Genomic DNA, 19921 nt, shown 5'->3' with positions numbered 1-19921 from the left:
CCAACGGTTCCCAACTTGTTTTTGTTTTTGAGATTTGCCGCAAAGAAGCCCTTGATTCTCCACCACCAGGGCCTATGGAACAGAACCCACTGTCAACAAAGCACAGCTCAGACATGTGCTTAGCCGGGAGTGGATTTGATCTCCCTCATGTGACTCTGGAAATAGGGATCATGTGCAGGGGGGAGCACACTTGCAAAACAACATCAAACCTATGGTTACGTAAAATACACTCAACAAACACACAAGCATGGACCAAGTTTGTTTCACTTCTGGTGGGTCATATGGGTCACTTTAAGAAAGAAAATTTTGTATCTGTGGATTGCCAACAACCTGTAACTATAATCAATACTGTGTCTGTCCATATAACCCCACATTGCAACAGTTGCTGTTTACTGCAGCTACAACCATACCATAAGATCCATAATCTTGTTACATCAGATATGGTATGTGCAGTTGTTTATAGTATTTATATTATTCTTCCTGTTAAAATGTGTGAAACTACGACATTTTATTTATTTGCATTACTTAGAACTTGTACAACTGATGAAGCCCAGGACGGCGAAACAAGGCCAATATTCTGGAAATCCTTGTCTAGACTCTGTGAAAGGATTCTGTGGAGCTGTAGCAAGCTCCCATGTGGATTTTTTGGATTTTATGAACATACAAAGACACAGGTGGAATAGATACTAGTAAATGTGTGGACCTCGTGAATGAACTGATCGGTGAATGAACTGATCTACTGGGTCTTCTGCTTACTCCATTGAACTTTATGAGTCATTTCCATTGAACTCTATGAGTTATTTGATCAGTATGGCAGCCCACCTGCCTGCTCTAGGCTGAGAGTCAGCTTTGACTAGCTGCTTCTTTGGAGCTCTGAGTAGTCTGCCCCCCCCCCATTTTGCGATTGGCCATGTGGTTCCCTCTTTTCCCACACAGTCCATCTCTGGATGTGATTGGGCAGATTGCCTTTCGTCATGGCTGGCAGGAAGTACAAGCAGGAAATTGCAGGTAAGGTGAATTATTGGCCAGCACTTGAGGCCCTTGTGAGGTGCCACCAGAACACCTCTTTGCTGTCTGGCTTGAGCTGGGATACAACTGAATGGTTCTTGGGTCCATTGGCGAAGGATTGACCACAGTGCCTCCTCAGCTCCTCTTTGGGAGTAGGCATTGAAGATCTGGGCCAAGCCAATCAAATAGTTTTGAGCATGTTGTATCATTGTAAAGTGACTGAGGGTGAACTCAATCATCATTTCTCCAGCACTGTGCAGCCTCCCTGGTTGCTCTCACTTCCTGATTTGAAAAAAGCCCTGTGGGAGCAGTTACCACGTGACTTCTCCCCATGGGCTATCATTGATGCTTAGGCATCCAGGAAGGCTGCAGACAGCACACTGCTGGAGAGATTATTTGTAGAATGAACGAAAGGACACTCGCAAATGCTCCCCAACCGCCTCAAAAATAAGGCAAGTGGATAATAAACCCTACACCTCATCCAATAAAATTTCACCCATGTTTTCTTTCCCCTTTGATAATTTTTGAACACAATTCCCTTTCTCATTAATCAACGGAGAATCATTAGGGTAGGGGTGTTTGGCACATCTCTGCTTCTTGTAGGCAACGTGGCCGCCTTTAGTTTTGTTGATGTGAAAAACTGCAAGGTCTTGTCTACCACAGCTTCTGAATTGTTTGTTTCCAGAAAATGGAAATGCTAGCTTTCTCAGTTGGGCACATACATCATCATGGAAGATTATCACATCTTCAGTAGCAAAAAAACACTTTCATCTGGCATCAAAGGAATGGAATGTATCATACTCAGAGAGAATGGTTGTTCCTTTTAAAGAACCTACCTTGCCTTATATTTCTAGCATGGTGTGCCTGTTGCAGCTTTCAGGCTACAATTCAATACACACTCACCTGAGAATAAATCTCATTGCCTGGGTAGTAAGTAGATATGTATTAGATAAGGATTTGATTGCCAGTTTTCTAGTACTAATAATTTCCTGGTAATGCTCCAGCACCTTCCTATGTCCATTATTCTAAGACTCAAAACAAAAAGTGATTGTTATTTATAACCTTTTAAAAACTATTTTCTTTTTAAAAAATTCAAGTAAGAAAATAAAAACAAAATTAAAATAATTCAAATTATTTACTGGCACCTTAGTTAGGAAATAGCCTATTTCCTTTCATGTGAACAATGCCTCTGTATTTATTCCCATTCAAGATCCAAATGCTGCATCTTAAATTGTTTTATGCAATAATGTCATATAGAATTGGAGAATTGGAAGGGACCCTGAGGATCATCTAGTCCAAGAATATGTAGCTCTCCCATACAGTGACTGAACCTGCAACCTTGGCGTTATCAGAATGATAATAATAATAATAATAATAATAATAATAATAATAATAATAATATTTGTATGCTGCCTATCTGACTGGGTTGTCCAAGGCACTCTGGGCGGCTCCCAACAGAATAATAAAACACGATAAAACACCATGCTCTAACCAACTGAGCTATGTGTGTGTGTTTCAATGAGTAGGTATAGTTATTAACAAATGCAAAACACTACAGTATAGTTATTAACAAATGCAAAACACTACAGCAAGCGTTTCTGTTCCCTCGGGGTCCCTTCCAACTTTACAGTTCTATGACTATATAGCTTGGTCTCTTCTATATCTCTATCTATCATCTATCTATCTATGTATGTACGTACGTACGTACGTATGTATCTATCTATATCTATCTATCTATCTATCTATCTATCTATCTATCTATCTATCTATCTATCTATCTATCACAACCCTGAGAGGTAGGTTAGGCTGAGAGACCGTGAATGAGACACAGTCATCCAGTGAGCTTCATGGCTGATCAGGGATTTGAACCCTGGTCTCCCAGGTCCTACTCCAGTACTCTAGCCACTACACCACACTGGCTTTCTCTAAAAGAAGGCACAGAGTATTATTACTTTTTAAAATTGAATTTATATACTGCCCTTACCTGGGGGGTCTCAGGGCAGTTCTTAGAATAAAATCAAGATATAAAACCACAAAATACCTAATAAAAACAAAAACAACAACCCAATATCGCCCCTAGTAATAATTTTACTACTTTGCACTTGTTCCCAGTAGAACATCTAATCTCTGTCCAAGTAGGAACAGGGCTGGCCCACCTATGAGGCAGACTGACGCAACTGCCTCAAGCGGCAGAATCCCCTGAGGAAGCGAGAAGCAGTGGCAGCGGCTTCTAGCAGGTTCTTGTGAGAGTTGCATGAAATCTCACCAGAAACCACTTCCCCGTGACTCTGGTGAGCATGCCTTTGATGGAAGGGCAGCAGCGGGAGGGAGTAGCCGCCCCTGGTTAGGAGTGCCACCTGGCAACTAAAGAGACAACTCTTCAATGCCTTGCATTCTTCCCCTCACTGTCACAGGGCACCCAGAAAGTTTGGGGCACCCCCTCCTCCATGCTTAGGATCACCTGAGGCTTATCGGATGATGGAAGGTGGCAGTGCTGTGAGCAGCACCACAAGCAGGGATGGAGGAAGCGAGTTCGGTGGGGGCCGGTTGCCCTCTCTGTCTTTGCTGGGGGGGGTGAGATTTGGTGTGCACCTGCCCACAACTCCCAAGCCTACCCTGAGCTGATGGGGAAAGGTGGATCTGTGTTGCTTTTATTCCCCCCCTTCCCTTTTTATTTTGACAGCTGGGGGAGGCTTGGAAGTCGGGGTGGGCAGTGCGCCAAATGTCAGCCATCGGTGGCCCGCTCCACCCTGGCTTCAGGGTGTGCACACCACTCTGTGCACCAGAGCGGCTATCCCACACCTGGGAGGGCACCCTCTGTGCCCCGCCCCCCCTTGGGAGTGCGCCCCCCCTTGGGCAGCACGGGCATATGCTCTGCTGCTGAACACCAGCAGCCCCAGGCGACTTGAGCTCAGCCACCATTTTAATTTCCCACAATGCCTCAAGGATGCTGTGTTCGGTCCATTGTGGGGGATTACTACAGGGGCTAGACTCAGCCACACAGCTCTATTCAGACTGCTGCACCAGATTCTTTCTTTTTTTAAATGGAGGGCCCAAGGTAGGCACTGGCGGTTGGCCCTCCTGGAAACCTGGCAGCTACCCAAGGATTCCAGGTGCTAATTTCAGCCCTGTACATTGGGGTGGGGGTGGGGTGGGAGGAAGAGGATTTCAACCCAGATTCTTGTCCAATAAGCCCTAAAGTCTAGGCCAGGAGTATCAGCCATAAAATCTGCAGAAGATGACATGATGACTTTAATTGTATACTCATCACACATTTCTGGGTAGACTCTTTCAGGAAAGGCAGCAGACCCTGGTTAATTTGCTGGCAAAATGGCAAAGGAAGTTAGTAAAGTGGTTTTCCTCCTGCTGAATCAAAAGAAGAAGACTACAGAATTTGCTATTCCCCTTGCATTAGATGGAGGTGAACGAAGGCAAATGTCTCGAGCATCCTTTTTGTCAACATTTAGACCTTAATATCTAAGATTAATAATGTATTAGCATCATTCCTCTCTAATCCTAAGCACCTTCACTAAGCGCACAACTGTTTTACTTGCAAATCGTTTTCGCCTGACTTCTAAATGATCTGGCCAAGTGCCAACTTTGCAATGTTTAAGAAATGAAAAATAAAACTGCAAGTAAACAGTACAGTGTGGGACAGCATCTTAAAATGGAGCGCAGTGCATCTTAGCAGCAGTAGGTGGCAGTGCAAAATGCCTTATATCCCAAGCAGGCAGCAAGCTTCTGGAAAATGCTGTTTGAAGCATCCACAATTGAGTTCCTTGAAGCCTCCCATTTTGCCGACCCCCTGTGGTTTTCCACTGAAACAGCAATGGCATGTTTTTGTGGCTGCAGTGTTTCTTTCTCGTCGTTTTTTTTTTTTTTAAAAAAAATCACTGACAGCTATTCCTCTAAAAAGCCTCCTGATAGCAGAGACCTGAAATGAAACGTCCCTGAGAAACTATCTAAGAGACGAGGTGATGACACATAGCAATGAAACACAGCAGCGAACGCAGCGCCCAAGGTCACCTTAATATTTACAAACTCAGAGGGGAAATAGCCTAGTTTCAAAGGTACAGCATCCCAGCACATGGGCTATAATGACACAGGCTGGGAGCAATTGAAACTAATTGAATGGCGCCACGCAGTATCAGAAGTGGAAGTCGGCAAGAGGGGGGATCAGGTGAACCAGATCTGATGCTGCGGGAATGCACAGCTGTGCCTCCACATGAAAGGGGACTTGGAAGGGAGGATGGCCGCCTGCCCTCCGCTTTCACGCTGAAGATAACAAGAGGACCAGTGTGAAGGCTCTACGTCCCGCTGTGCAACACCAGAACCAGCTGGGTCCTGCTGAGCTGTTAGGCGGCTCAGCTGCACGGATCCTGCTGTCTGCCGATGCAGCAGGCAAGGGGAGCTGCACAGAGCCAGAATTGCTGCTTGCACTTCAGCTCAAGTAAGAGTGAGGAAGCTGAGGCCTTCAGGCCTCTCTGTCCAGGCCTTGGGAATCTCCCCAGTCCACATACTCTCACCAACGCTGCTCCACATCCTCCTTGAGCGTTTTTGCCCGGTTGGGGCATGTGCTGTGATCATGCCTCCTGCTGGCCTGGATGGAAGATGGTGTATAGAGCCATCTTCCTTTTGTGGGGTTGCTCTTCATACTTTTTCCTAGGGCCACATCCACCTTTGGGAATGTGAGGCTGAACAGTGTTTCCATCCCTGAGCCACAGCTCCGAGCTACCCCTCATATATATTATGGGTAGGTATTTTCTCCTACACAGGAAATCAGCCCTGTGTGCTCACTGGAAGGACAGATCATGAAGCTGAGGCTCCAATACTTTGGCCATCTCATGAGAAGAGAAGACTCCCTGGAAAAGACCCTGATGTTGGGAAAGATTGAGGGCCCACAAGGAGAAGGGGACGACAGAGGACGAGATGGTTGGACAGTGTTCTCGAAGCTACGAACATGAGTCTGACCAAACTGTGGGAGGCAGTGGAAGACAGGAGTGCCTGGCATGCTCTGGTCCATGGGGCCACGAAGAGTCGGACACGACTAAACGACTAAAAAACAACAATTTTCTCCTACTTTTTTAAATTGCAGAGTCATCCGATCCTCAAAACTAATATTACACAACACATATCCTTCTATGCTTAGTAGAGATAAGCCATCCAGCCTTCCTTGTTGCATAGTTCTGTTGGGATTTTAAAATATATATATGTACTTCAACTGAGAAAATGAACACTCAGCTGAGCAACTGGAGACCATTAATGTTAAAAATCTAGGAATGGAAAATTTCTGTGGTGCCCCACTTCCCTCGATGCCCTTGGCATGTACTTGTTTTGCTTAATGGGTAAACCAGCCCTGCCTGACAGTCACTCCGACCATGCCCCTAAACTCCTACTACAGCTTTGCTCCACATGCAACTGTGCCAAGCTAGCACTTGGGCCAGCATCACTGTAGTGTCCCATAGGTTTGAGAAGGATACTGACCATGTGAAGATACCTTACATTGAGTCTGCCCTAATACCAGGAAGCCAGCAGGAGTTGTTCGACAGTGGAATTTCTCTCCTTCTTTGGAGGTCTTTAAGCAGAGGCTTTACAACCATCTGTCAGGAATGCTTTGATGGTGTTTCCTGCTTGGCAGGGGGTTGGACTGGGTGGCCCTTGTGCTCTCTTCCAACTCTATGATTCTATTATTCTAAGATAACTTCAAAAGTTGCCTTTATTGGTCAGCAACGGAGCAACAGCTCAGCAGAGCAACTAAGACTTGTTAGCAGGTAAGACTAAGATTCCAGCTACTGTACCGTAGTTTCCAATTAATTATGGAAGGAACCACCCCCAGGGAGGAGTGCAGTCACACTACAGTGACCAAAGAAGGAAACCCTAGTATGCATTAACTACACACTCTAATAGGAAGTCGGGACCCAGGTGGCGCTGTGGTTAAACCACTGAGTCTAGGGCTTGCTGATCAGAAGGTCGGCGGTTCGAATCCCTGTGACGGGGTGAGCTCCTGTTGCTTGGTCCCAGCTCCTGCCAACCTAGCAGTTCGAAAGCACGTCAAAATGCAAGTAGATAAATAGGAACCGCTACAGCGGGAAGGTAAACGGCGTTTCCATGTGCTGCTCTGGTTCACCAGAAGCGGCTTTGTCATGCTGGCCACATGACCTGGAAGCTGTACGCCGGCTCCCTCGGCCAATAATGCGAGATGAGCGCGCAACTCCAGAGTCGGTCACGACTGGACCTAATGGTCAGGGGTCCCCTTTACCCTTTACTAATAGGAAGTAAACTTTGCACTCGTTGTATGTAAGGAGCAGGGGCTCTGGAGAGATGCAAATGTATTACTTTACACCGGATCCCCTCAACAACGAGCCACAATTTATTTCCTCCCTGTAACTCGTGGACAGGACAATGTCTCCATAGCACACTGCAAACTGCTACCCAAGATCTTGAAAAGTGCGGCTTCTTCGGCGACACATGTACACTTGAGGACACATTTTAACAATCTGATTCTGAGAACAGTCTCGAAAGCTGGTCTACATGGGATTACACCCCCCCCCCTGAATCCACGCACATAAAAAAAAGATTGTTATAAAACAGAAACGTTTTCTGGAAGTGTTGCAAAATATTGTGATTTGATTGGCTTTTGACATCTGGGGTTAGCTAAATAAGGGGCAATTTTAATACTGATCCCAACCCACTATGATCAGCTGTGCTATGGGTTTATTTGCAAAATTAAGGATGCAAATTTCATTTCAGGTGTGCTGTCTAAATGCCTACAGAAATTCCACCGTGTTTCAGCTTTATATCATTTTGTTCACCATCTCAAGTCATTAACAGATCACTTTGCCTGCTTGAGTTTCAAAACTCCAGCCATTTGTGATAACTGTAGATAATACAGCTATGTTACTTTTCTCTTGATCACTTCTCCATACTTTAGAGGCATGTGTTGCAAAATGCGTCCACTGTATTTTCCTTTCTTTGGATAACAGCACCACACTCTGTACCTGAAACAGATAAGACTGCAAGCAATTCTAAATTCTAATCTCTGTGCTTTATAATTATAACACATTCTAGCCCAGAGTTAGGTACGCTTTACTCTGGGCTGGAATATGCCAGAACTATAAAACAGAGAGATTAGAATTTAAAATTGCTTCCACATGGAAAGCAATCTGCTTCATTCTTAGTTGGATTTAGCATGTCCACTTACACAACACCAACAAAGAGGAAATTCACCAACAAAATAGAGGACAAGGAAGGACATTGATATAATAATAATAATAATAATAATAATAATAATAATAATAATAATAATTTCATATACTGATTTATGTGTATATGTATACGTGCAAAGTTAGAAAGAAGTTTTAGAATTCAAATAGAAATGCAATACATCTCGCCATTGTGGGGAAGACTATGACCAGGTGAGCTGTGTGCTTGTTCATTCTGCTGTCTTGGTTCTAACTGCTGAAGCAGATTGGCAGGGTGGGGTGGTCCAGCTGCTAAACTAGTTAGGTCACTGTTGTTTACTGGGAGGGAAACGGGGCAAGGTGCCAGGGAGCGTTGCGTGGATTTGTCTGGTCTACTTTAAAAAGAAAGAACCATGAGAAGGGACAGCAGCAGTGACCCACCTGCAGAGAAGATAGCATGCTGGCTTTATCCCAGCCAGTTAGCTGCTTCTGACTAACTCTCGATGGGCAACTTCAAGGCTGCTACTGTCCCTTCTTGTGGTTCTTTTTTTTTTTAAAAAAGCAGACCAGACAAATCCCTGGAGGGTAAGGCTATCAATGGTTAGCTAACCCTGACGGATATGTTCTGTCTCCAGTCTGATTCTGAATACCACCTGCTGGAAAGAGCAGGAAGCGAGAGTGAAGTTGTGCTCAGATCTCCCGGGCAGTTTCCCCATAGGTATCTGGTTGGTTACTGTGAGAACAGGATGCTGGACTAGATGGGCCACTGGCCTGATCCTGAAGGCTCGTCCTTTGTTCTTCCATTCTTGCTTCGGAGTACAGTCCTCTGTAAAGTATGACACATGACCACCCTATCTGGAATGTAACTGACTGACTTTAAAACTTCAGCACACTTGCAACTTCCTAAAGTCATTTGGTTTGCATTCTGCTATTGCAACTGTCTTGTGTGAGGAGGGCTTACAACGGTGGTGGGCTGGGAGGAAAGCTTAGACACACTCAGCAATAGAACTGATACACAATGTAAGAAACACGCTTACCTGTTGCTGGACCAGTTTCCATTATTGAGTGTGTGTAAGCTTTCAGTCTTCTAATTTAGGTAGAAGTCACTTTAGCAAGATGCATCACCTTACCTATTTTGTCTCTGGTGTTCTGGGACCAGCACAGGAGTAGCACTATATAACAAACAAAAGAAGTTGTTCAACACAGCAGGAATAGCCTTACCTATTTTGCTTCTCTTTCTATGGGACCAAACCACTGTCGCATTCTCACGCCCTGATGTAGGAGAGTCCTGATAAGCCAGAAAAGCTCGCTGATCTTGGATCAATGAAGCTAATAGCATGCCACCTTGGATTCTCACATAAGAACAATGTGAAACGTCCAAGGCGAGAGCTCAAACTCCCCCCCCCCTTCAAAAGCCTGGCTTCCTTTGGCATGGGAGAAAACAAGAAGTCCCATGATCCCCAGTAGGAAATAGTGCTTCTTGCATCATATCCACTTAAGGAGAGTCCTTGCAGGGATTCTCACCCTCTCCACTGGACCCCTTTTGCATTCCTACAAAATGCTCAAAAGATCTGATTGTTTTTTGGGGGATCCTGGAGGGGCTCACATGTCATTAATCTCTCATTAACTAGTACTTTCCAAAGAGCTAGGTATTGTGCTAGGCCAGGCATCCCCAAACTGCGGCCCTCCAGATGTTTTGGCCTACAACTTCCATGATCCCTGGCTAAGAGGACCAGTGGTCAGGGATGATGGGAATTGTAGTCCAAAACATCTGGAGGGCCGAAGTTTGGGGATGCCTGTGCTAGGCAGCGCAAAGCTTCTGATCTAGAAACTCAGCCCTTGCATATTTATTAATTTTCTTCTGTACTCACACTTACCTGAGCTATTATTTCCTGCCAACATGGTTGGACTAACAGAAGACCTTCCGAGTCTGCTAGACACAAGCGGGGGTCCTGGTGTGCCATCCCATTCCTGAGCTTTGATTGGCTCTCTGGAGGAAGATGCCCCATGGTGACCTCCTCTCTCTTTGTTTTCCAGCTTTGGTAGTGGCTCAGTGCTGTGGCTCCTGATCTTCAGCTCATCTAATGGTTCTGCAGAAGAGGGAAAGGTCACAATCCATTATACCATGCAAATTGATTCCACCCATACGCCGATGCTCTTTTCCCCCCAGTTTAGTAATCAGCTAATTGAGCTCCACTGTAAATGCATGCCATAATCAATAGAGGACCACAATAAACGGACTTTATTAAAATTATAGCGGTAATTGAAGTTTGCATCAGGATAGCAGGGAACATTCAGAATACAGACAGAAATGCTACATGCAGGATTAGAAGGTTGCATTAAATGTATTTCCTGAAATCTTAGATAATATAAAAGCTTTTGTGTGTTTTGTTACTGATGCTTATTCCATAGGGAGAACTCCTGTTTTCGTTTTCTTGAAAGTATGGTCAAAATTCAGCTTGGATGTGCTTAACCAATGGGCCTAGTACTACCTAATCATGCCGGATTGTGACTAATCTTGTCTGCTTAATGCAAGAGTTGCCCGTGCAATTCCAGTGGGTATTATTGTGCTTGTCAGTACCTCTTATAAAAGTATATATCTCCCCAAAAATCCCCATTCCACGAGAGACAGTTCCTGCTCACTCCCTGTTTGCACTGGTTTAGCCTCTCCTGCCTTATCACACTGGAGACACTAGGACTGGACACACACCTTCCCTTGCATTCTAAAGTTAGGAAAGGTGAAAAGAGCTTTTCTCTGTGAGTGTGGACAGTGGTGGATGATGTAGGTGAATTCTTTCCATGGGGGTGGGGGATGATGAGGGCATGCAAATGCCACCTTCATGCTCTCCAACATCTCGCCGATCAAAATTGGAACACTCATTTTTCGGTCCCTGAGCTCTTGTGAGAACCAGCTGACTCGTGCAAGAGCAGGAGACCAAAAAATGAGCATCTTTTGGTCCAGCGCTCTGGCGCAAGCAAGCTGACTCGCACCAGAGCTAAAGACAGGACATTCAAGGATCCAATCAGAAGTTGGGGTGGCTTCTGTAATTCCGGGGTGTCCCACTCAAATTGGGACTGTTGAGCAGTATGTGTCTTGTGCTCCTGGTCTCTTTTTGTGCTTTTTGTGTAGAAGCCGTTTTGCATCAAGCTACCCCCCACAGCAGCCATTATCTGATTGGCATCCATGGGACTTCCTCAAAATTCCAAATGTGCCCACTGGCCTCCAAAGGTTGGCCACTCCTGGCTTAGTATTATTCCTTTCAGAGCTTTCCATGCGAGAACATGGTCTTAGTCAAGGGTCATCAATGTGGTGTCCTTCAGCTGTTGTTGAACTACAATTCCCATCATCACTAACTGTTTTAATCTGGTTTTAATCTAGTGTTGTTGGGGTGTTTTTTTTTGGGGGGGGGGAGATTTCTCTGAAGGCCAGTGTTGTATTTTAATGTAAGTGCTCAAGAGATTTCGGTTATTTAAAACAATTTATAGCACTTAATATAAATAAACAACCCAATTCTACTCCTTGTCCAGTTCCTTTTAAGCTTAAAATATTAGTATTTGCATAAACATTATGCATTTTTGTTTCACCCGTCCTCCCATAGGAAACCAGGGCAGTTATGCAACATCAGAAAAAAATATTTACAATAATTAAAATCTAAAATTGCATCTCTAAAAGATGAAAACATAACAAATAACAACAGTTGGCTGAAAAACATTAGCCAATATCACTATCTCTATTTAGTGGCAAAATGTGTGGAACATTGTGCTTTAGGGGAGGAAATCACTTGGCACATGAGATTCTTGGCTGGAAAAGCTAAACTGGACTGACTTAGATATTATGTGGATAAACCACAGAGAAATATAGAATCAGAAAATTGTGGAGTTGGAAGGGACCATGAGGGTCATCTAGTCCAACCCCCTGCAATCTTCTGCCCAATTCAAGATTCAAACCCACGACCCTGAGATTAAGAGTTTCATGCTTTACCAATTGAGCTATCTTGTGGGTTCTTTTCCCACTGTATGTTGGGGCTTCATCTTGCATGTCAGTAATGAACAATCGCACCAGTCTCTTACGTCAACCTTACCATACATATGGAAAATATAATTTTTGAGCTGCATGCCTTTTCAACTCCTTTTTGATTTTGCTACAAAAATATTGTGATTAATTTATGTAATCTATGGTATACCTGATATGTTTTTTTTCCTGTGGGGTGCTTCATCCTGATCCTATCTGATTTGACCTTTTAAAAATCTTTTTTTTTTGGTACTGTTTTGCATTATTTTCATAAAAATCACAATTAAAAGTATTACACCAAAAGCAGGAATTCCCTGGCAGTCCATGTCCTCGGAGCCATGGCCTCCTCTAATGAATGATGTACCGTACCACTTTAAATGGTCATAGCTTCCCCCCAAGAATCCTGGGAGCTGTCATTTGTTAAGGGTCCTGAGAGTTGTTTGGAGAATCCTATCCAACCTCGTAAGGCTACAATAACCACAGTGGTTTAACAGCCAGTCTCTCTCCCCAGGAAACTCTGAACATTGTAGCTCCATGAGAAGCACAGGGCTTTCTTAAGCTACTAAGAACACTCAGCACCCTTAACAAACTATACTTCCCAGGATGTGGGTGTGAGGAGTAACAAGTAACCAAAGGGTTAACTGTGTACTGTCCACCTGACCACTGAGGAAGATATCATGTTACAGAATGTACTGGAAGTGTTTCTTTGTGTAACAGTTGGTTTCGATTCTGCCTGGGAGACGGTCGCAAAATGTCTGCGAGCTCACCAGGTCGTTTGTTGTTTTCTCTGTAAAATAAACTTCAGTAGTTATTAGAACACCTTGGACTCTGTGTGTTCTTGAGAGGCTTTTTATCCAACGGCTATACAAGCTACCGCTGTGCGTGAGAAGGGAAAAGGAGAACTCTGCTATATTTTACTGCCAAGCCCGGGTCCACGGAGCAGAGACGCTAGAGAAAGCGTGCCAGGCGGCATTTAGTGGCTCCTAATTGAGTCATAAATAACTCAAAGGAGTCCTATATTTGTCACAGTGGGAAACCACAACTGACTAAAGGGTAGGGCGGTTCATCAAAAATATTTTTTTGAAAATGCCTGCTCCAAAGGTCTTATCTTACTACACTAGGGATTATATAGCTATATCTGAAATTTCATGCATATCAGTTAATATCTTGACCCTCCTCCATGAAAAAAGCTGTTTTGCAATTGGTACCTGACATTTGGAGACATGGTAGCCCCTCAAGGGGGGGGGGGGTTAATCCTACAAATCTTCATATTTGCTGAGACCCTACCTGCCCGCGGACTGTCTCGCCAGAGTGGTGAATGCTCTAGTTATCTCTCACTTGGACTACTGCAATGCGCTCTACATGGGGCTATCTTTGAAGCTGACCTGGAAACTACTACTAATCCAGAATGCGGCAGCTAGACTGGTGACTGGGAGTGGCTGCCGAGACCACATAACACCGGTCTTGAAGGACCTACATTGGCTCCCAGTAGGTTTCTGAGCACAATTGAAAGTGTTGGTGCTGACCTTTAAAGCCCTAAACGGCCTCGGTCCAGTATACCTGAAGGAGCGTCTCCACCCCATTGTTCTGCCCGGACACTGAGGTCCAGCACCGAGGGCTTTCTGGTGGCTCCCTCATTGTGAGAAGCCAAGTTACAGGGAACCAGGCAGAGGGCCTTCTCGGTAGTGGCACCCACCCTGTGGAACACCCTCCCATCAGATGTCAAAGAGAAAAACAACTACCAGATTTTTAGAAGACATCTGAAATCAGCTTAATGTTTAATAGATTATTGTATTTTATTTTTCTGTTGGAAACCACCCAGAGTGGCTGGGGAAACCCAGCCAGATGGGTGGGGTACTGTATAAGTAATAAATTAATATTAATTAATTAATAATATAGGTAGGCCCAGCAGTATTTTCCCCCCACTAGCCACTATCTCATGATCTCTTGCTTCCTGGTTGATCACCTAAGCCTCTTGAGGATTGGAAACTGAGAGCTAGCTGGGGTGTTCCAAGAGCTAGCTGAACTTCCCAAGGTCCCTGGCCAACACTGTAACCACTACACCATAGTGGCTTTCAACAGGAACTATTGGAAGGGACAGCATGGGTGGGAGTAGAAGGAACAGCATGGCATGTGGGTAGAAAGAGGGCAAGGGAGTGAGATCTGCGGTGCAAAATAAGAGGCAATGCAAAACTGGCCCTTATCCAGGTGACAAGTAATTTCTGCTTTCCATTACAAGCCATTTGGCCTGCTATCCAGAGCACTTCTCCAATACTCCATCAGAACCCTTTCATTAAAATGTTGCATGTCGAAAACACATCCTCGGTAGTGTTAACCAATTCTGTTAATCAATTCTTGAGACCATTCTTGTACACAAAAATCTGTTTGCAGTTGACAGGTCAGTTAATATATTTACATGGCAAGCTTCATTTTTGTGGTTATCTAAAAACTAATAAAGCTAAAAGAAATGAAACAGTCTGGATCAGTCTGCCATCTCACACGGTCCATTCTTTGCCTAAAGAACATTGTTATTGGATGATATTTATCAGCAACACAAAAGCACAACTTTTAAAACATTGCTATTTTCCAAACCCTGTAAGGAGGAGGGGGGAAACATAAACCAAGGGAAATTACATTTTCAGAGAGCATCATTCAGGAGACCTTTCCATTGTCTGGACATGCAGTGGTGAACTTTTCCCCCGAATTTAATATTCTTTGATGAATATGAAAACATAATTTGGTGTACCCGCTCTATGAAATCTCCCACAACATCTGAAGCAAAGGTTGCCTTCTTTTCTGTGGTCCAATTCATCACACCTCTGCAAACAAATTGGGGCTGTGCTTGCCACACATATCAGCACAGATAAAGTTTTGTGAGTAATAATAAAGTTTCAGCTCAGCTGAAGCAACTAGAGCAGTACAAATTATATCACATCAGAGCAAATTCCACCATTGCAGCTCTTCTGGTGCAAAGCACTTTGATGCATGTAATGGCACTTCCTCTACAACAACAACAACAACAACAATAATAATAATAATTTATTATTTATACCCCGCCCATCTGGCCGGGTTCCCCCAGCCACTCTGGGCGGCTTCCAACAAAATATTGAAATACAGAAATCCATCAAACATTAAAAGCTTCCCTAAACAGGGCTGCCTTGAGATGCTTTCTAAAGGTCTGGTAATTGTTATTCTCTTTGACCTCTGGTGGGAGGGCATTCCACAGGGCGGGTGCCACTACCGAGAAGGCCCTCTGCCTGGTTCCCTGTAACTTGGCTTCTTGTAGCGAGGGAACCACCAGAAGGCCCTCGGTGCTGGACCTCAGTGTCTGGGCAGAGTGATGGAGGTGGAGACGCTCCTTCAGGTATACTGGACCGAGGCCGTTTAGGGCTTTAAAGGTCAGCACCAACACTTTGAACTGTGCTCAGAAACCTACTGGGAGCCAATGTAGGTCTTTCAGGACCGGTGTTATGTGGTCTCGGCGGCCGCTCCCAGTCACCAGTCTAGCTGCCGCATTCTGGGTTAGTTGTAGTTTCCGGGTCACCTTCAAAGGTAGCCCCACATAGAGCGCATTGCAGTAGTCCAAGCGGGAGATAATGCTGTCCCTGCCACCCACCCCAGCACCCTCAAAATAAGCTGTGGAGCAAATTTGTGGGTTGAGGGGCAGGAGCAGGGGAGGGAATGGAAGTCCTGTTGCATAGCATTGGATACCAACATGTATTTTAGGGTGTATTGCATCACAAAATGCATATTTTATATGTATTTTATATATGCAGATCTTGAAATGTATTTTATAATTGAATTTATATCTCATAAAACATTGGGGTACCTTTTCCGAGCCAAGATCTATGTCACAAATTTTGGAGAAATGCGAAATCTGAATAATAAGTACATTCCAACTGACACGAGCAGGTCAGATCACTTCCCACTGGAATTCATAGGAAAGGAATTCCTCAGGCACCTCAAGCTGTTGCATCCCTCGTTGGTTACTAGGCTTTTAAATGGGAGAGGCAGCGTTTGGCGGAAGAGGGCAATGTAGGCTCTGTACAAACTGTGAATTCCATTTAATAAGCTACAGCTTAAAACAAAAGCAAGCTGATAAATCAAAGCTGCGGAATTGCTTAATCTAAAAACTCTCTCATTGAAATGAATGTACTCTACCTAGTCAGTCTCACACGCCCCCTAAGCATTAATTCTGGAGTCTGGCTGTTATAATGCTGAGTGACAAACAGTAAAAATCTCTTTTTAGGCGTCGGAAAAGTGCAATCGAAGGAACTGCAAATGAGGGCAAATCTCAGCTAGTCTTCTATAAGTAATCCAAAATGTATCAGATAACAATGCATGTATTATTCATTCATCTCTGTCCCCTGTCTGTTATAAATCTAAATAAATCATAAATCACCTTTGCAGAAAGCAATTTTTATTAATTTATTTATTTAGAGAGATAATGAGAGCCAGTTTTGCCAAACTAGATTACTAATATGAAAGGTACTTTTGAGCAGCACTGCAAAACAAGGTCACACTGACCCATGGTGAAATTTCGCATACTGAATGGCTCTGAACCCATTCCCTGAATGGTTTCTGAGTTGTCCTCCTGGGAGCTGATTTATACAACTACCCAGTACCTGGGAAATCACCATATTTTCCTGTTGATTGGTTTTGGAATGCTAAAGCAGTCTGATAAATACTGGCCTTTTTGTCAGTATCATGGTTCATGATGTCCTGGCTGTAGCACCTTGAAATATAGCAAATTATTCTTTTTTTTATTTTTAGGTAATATAGGCTTTGTGGAAAGATTGCCCCATGGACATCAGTTCAGCACCAAATGTTGGGTGCATCCAGCAACTATTAAAAACATGCTTTGAAACATCCTCTTTTTCATGGGTAGAGCCATCAAAGGGACCCATAGCTAAAAGTAGAAGTTGACAGATGTGTCCCTCTTTTTTGCTCTTTAGAATATGGCACCCCAATTTCCTGACTATTAATACTAGCTCCTGACATTGATTGTTACTGCAACTGATACAGATGTTTTATTGACATGGTATGTATTGCTAAAGGGACACAGGTTGTGCTGTGGGTTAAACCACAGAGCCTAGGGCTTGCAGATCAGAAGGTTGGTCGTTCGAATCCCCACGGCGGGGTGAGCTCCAGTTGCTCGGTCCCAGCTCCTGCCAACCTAGCAGTTCGAAAGTGCAAGTAAATAAATAGGTACCGCTACAGCAGGAAGGTAATCGGCGTTTCCGTGTGCTGCTCTGGTTCGCCAGAAGCGGCTTTGTCATGCTGGCCACATGACCTGGAAGCTGTACACCGGCTCCCTCGGCCAATAATGCGAGATGAGCGCCGCAACCCCAGAGTTGGTCACGACTGGTACCTAATGGTCCTTTTACCTTTACCTATGTATTGCTATACATTGTTATGTGCCATTTGTTTATTTGCACTGCAATTCTTTTAAATGAAAGCTGGTTTACAAATTTTTCTTTTTCTTTTTAAAAAATGCATCAATACGATGACTTTTCCAGGCACACTACGCTTATGAGAATCAGCCCCAAGTTTCTTAAGGGTCAGTTTTCAAAAGCAAAAAAGAAAGGTTTTTGTTTGTTTGTTTGTTTGTTTGTTTCTCAGTGTGGAACTCTGCTTGGGAACCATATTTGAGAACCACTTGGGGGGCTCAAATGGATGACACCCACATCTGACTATGCACCTGAATGCAGATGATGTTCATCCACATGCCTTTACTTTTAAAGGGATGCATATCTAAAGGCACACCTCCATTCTGCCCCAACTTACTCATTTTATACAAATGGGCTGGATCAAGGAGCATCACTTTGGTTTCCTTGACAATAGAGACATGGTCTTTCTCCCTGCAAATAGTTTCTTACCCATTCCAAAAGCTCCTATTTTGCACCCTGCATTTCACACTAATCTACATGCACTGCACATACAGATTCAGTTAAGACCTGAATGAGTCCTAATCAAGTTGATTTGATTCTGGGAACCAACCTTTGAATAGATCCTTTGATTTCCCACCCTGTAGCCACTGCCAGCTGCCACCGCCATCTTTTCACTTGTCCTTTGCTGCTGCTGCCACCATCTTACCATTATTTAGATCATATGGGCCACACTCCAAAAAAATAGTTGAGTCAAAGGACATAAGTGCACTTAACTCTCTGGTGGATTGCCTTGGCACATATGTGCACAATACGTTTTAAATGGCCATTGTAAGGGAACATCTATAGGAGCTCTTTCATATGTAATGCACTGTGATTGTAATATTGAAAAATCACTGCATTCATTAGCAAATTGGCAGGGATTGGCATGCCAGCTGCAAATCAAATACATTATTCTGTAACATTTAGATGCATATCATAGTTTAAAAAATGCTACATATTAAAATCTGCAGCTACAAATATAAAGTATTATTTAGTTTTGAAATCAGAGAGAGCAGACCTCTGTTCTATGAATGGATATAATTCCTTCAGGAAATGTATAGAGATATATGGCTACATTTATTGTAACTAAAATAAATATATTATGAACCTTTTTGTCCAAGACCAGACATTTTAGGGCTATTTATTTATTTTATTAATATTATTCTTAGAGATAAATCTGATATTCAATAGGCATGAAATGGAATCTTAAACTCACATTTCCCAATGCATCTCTTGCAATTTTGTATAAAGGTATTCTGCAACTGCTGTGACAGATTTGTATCTTACAGGGTAAATGCTCAGTCAATGAAACCTGATGTTGACTGGAGTAGAAATATATGCAGTAGGTTGGGATTCAAAACATAGCTTGAAGATTGTCCAAAGGCTTGACTATGCCTGCTGCCCAGTGAAACTATTGACTTTCTTCCCACCAATGGATGCCATGCCTTTTCACAAACTACAGTGGTACCCAAACTACAGTGCTACCTGAGTTTTCGAACTCAGCCCATTCTGGAAGTCCATTCAACTTCCAAAATGTTTGAAAACCAAGGCACACCTTCTAATTGGCTGATTGGCCCTGGGCCAGCAGCTGAAATGGATGTTTGGCTTCCAAAAAATATTTGCAAACTGGAACACTTACTTCCAGGTTTGCGGCATTCGGGAGCTGATTTGTTCGTCAACTAAGCTGTTCAGGAACCAAGGTACCACTGTACTTCGAAAATCCCCCTCCATATCAGAAGAGGTTTCCCATGAGGGATAGGTAGCTAATCCTAGACAAACACAAGTTTCAAACCTCTTTTTGTACATAGAATTCATCACACAATTCTGTAGATTGTATTGTAAACCACCCTTTGATCCTCAGATGAAAGGGCATTCTAGAAATTCAACAAACAAACAAATAATAAATAGATTCAGGCCATATATATGAACCAATTTATGTGATCAGAACTGGCAAAAGGAACTGGATGATAAGTTTTTATCCCATCTACTGTATCCTTCTGGACCAGAACAGATTACATTACCAGACTCATATCACATTCAAAGGACTCCCTCCTTGTCACCCCCTCACTGTAAGAGCCAAACTTAAGGGCAACAGCCCTTTTGTCATGAACCTGGACTCAGATTCTCATTCTTTAGGAGAGGCTGAGGACTCTGAACTTGAAGGGGAAAGGAATGCTGGCCAACCTTTGAAGGGTTTCCATCCCCAGAAGCACTTTCACTGGACAAGCCTGTGTGGTTAGTACCCCTCCAGCCCCACAATGTGACACCACTGTTCTTGGACTCGGAGGACT

The 19921-nt window shown here is 43.7% G+C and overlaps 1 protein-coding gene across 1 annotated transcript in view; it reads right to left on the bottom strand.

Annotated features, from left to right (window-relative positions):
- The window catches only part of NYAP2 (neuronal tyrosine-phosphorylated phosphoinositide-3-kinase adaptor 2), a 129167-nt gene that overhangs the window by 20202 nt on the left and 89044 nt on the right, over positions 1–19921 (bottom strand). The window contains exon 4 of the mRNA XM_088669903.1: positions 10067–10279. Coding sequence (XP_088526029.1) covers positions 10067–10279 — 213 coding nt within the window. The remainder of the gene's footprint in view (positions 1–10066; positions 10280–19921) is intronic.

The sequence above is a fragment of the Zootoca vivipara genome, chromosome 5 (genome assembly GCF_965207765.1).
Source record: "Zootoca vivipara chromosome 5, rZooViv2.hap1.1, whole genome shotgun sequence".
Taxonomy (NCBI): domain Eukaryota; kingdom Metazoa; phylum Chordata; class Lepidosauria; order Squamata; family Lacertidae; genus Zootoca; species Zootoca vivipara.
This window is presented reverse-complemented; position numbering and strand designations above follow the sequence as displayed.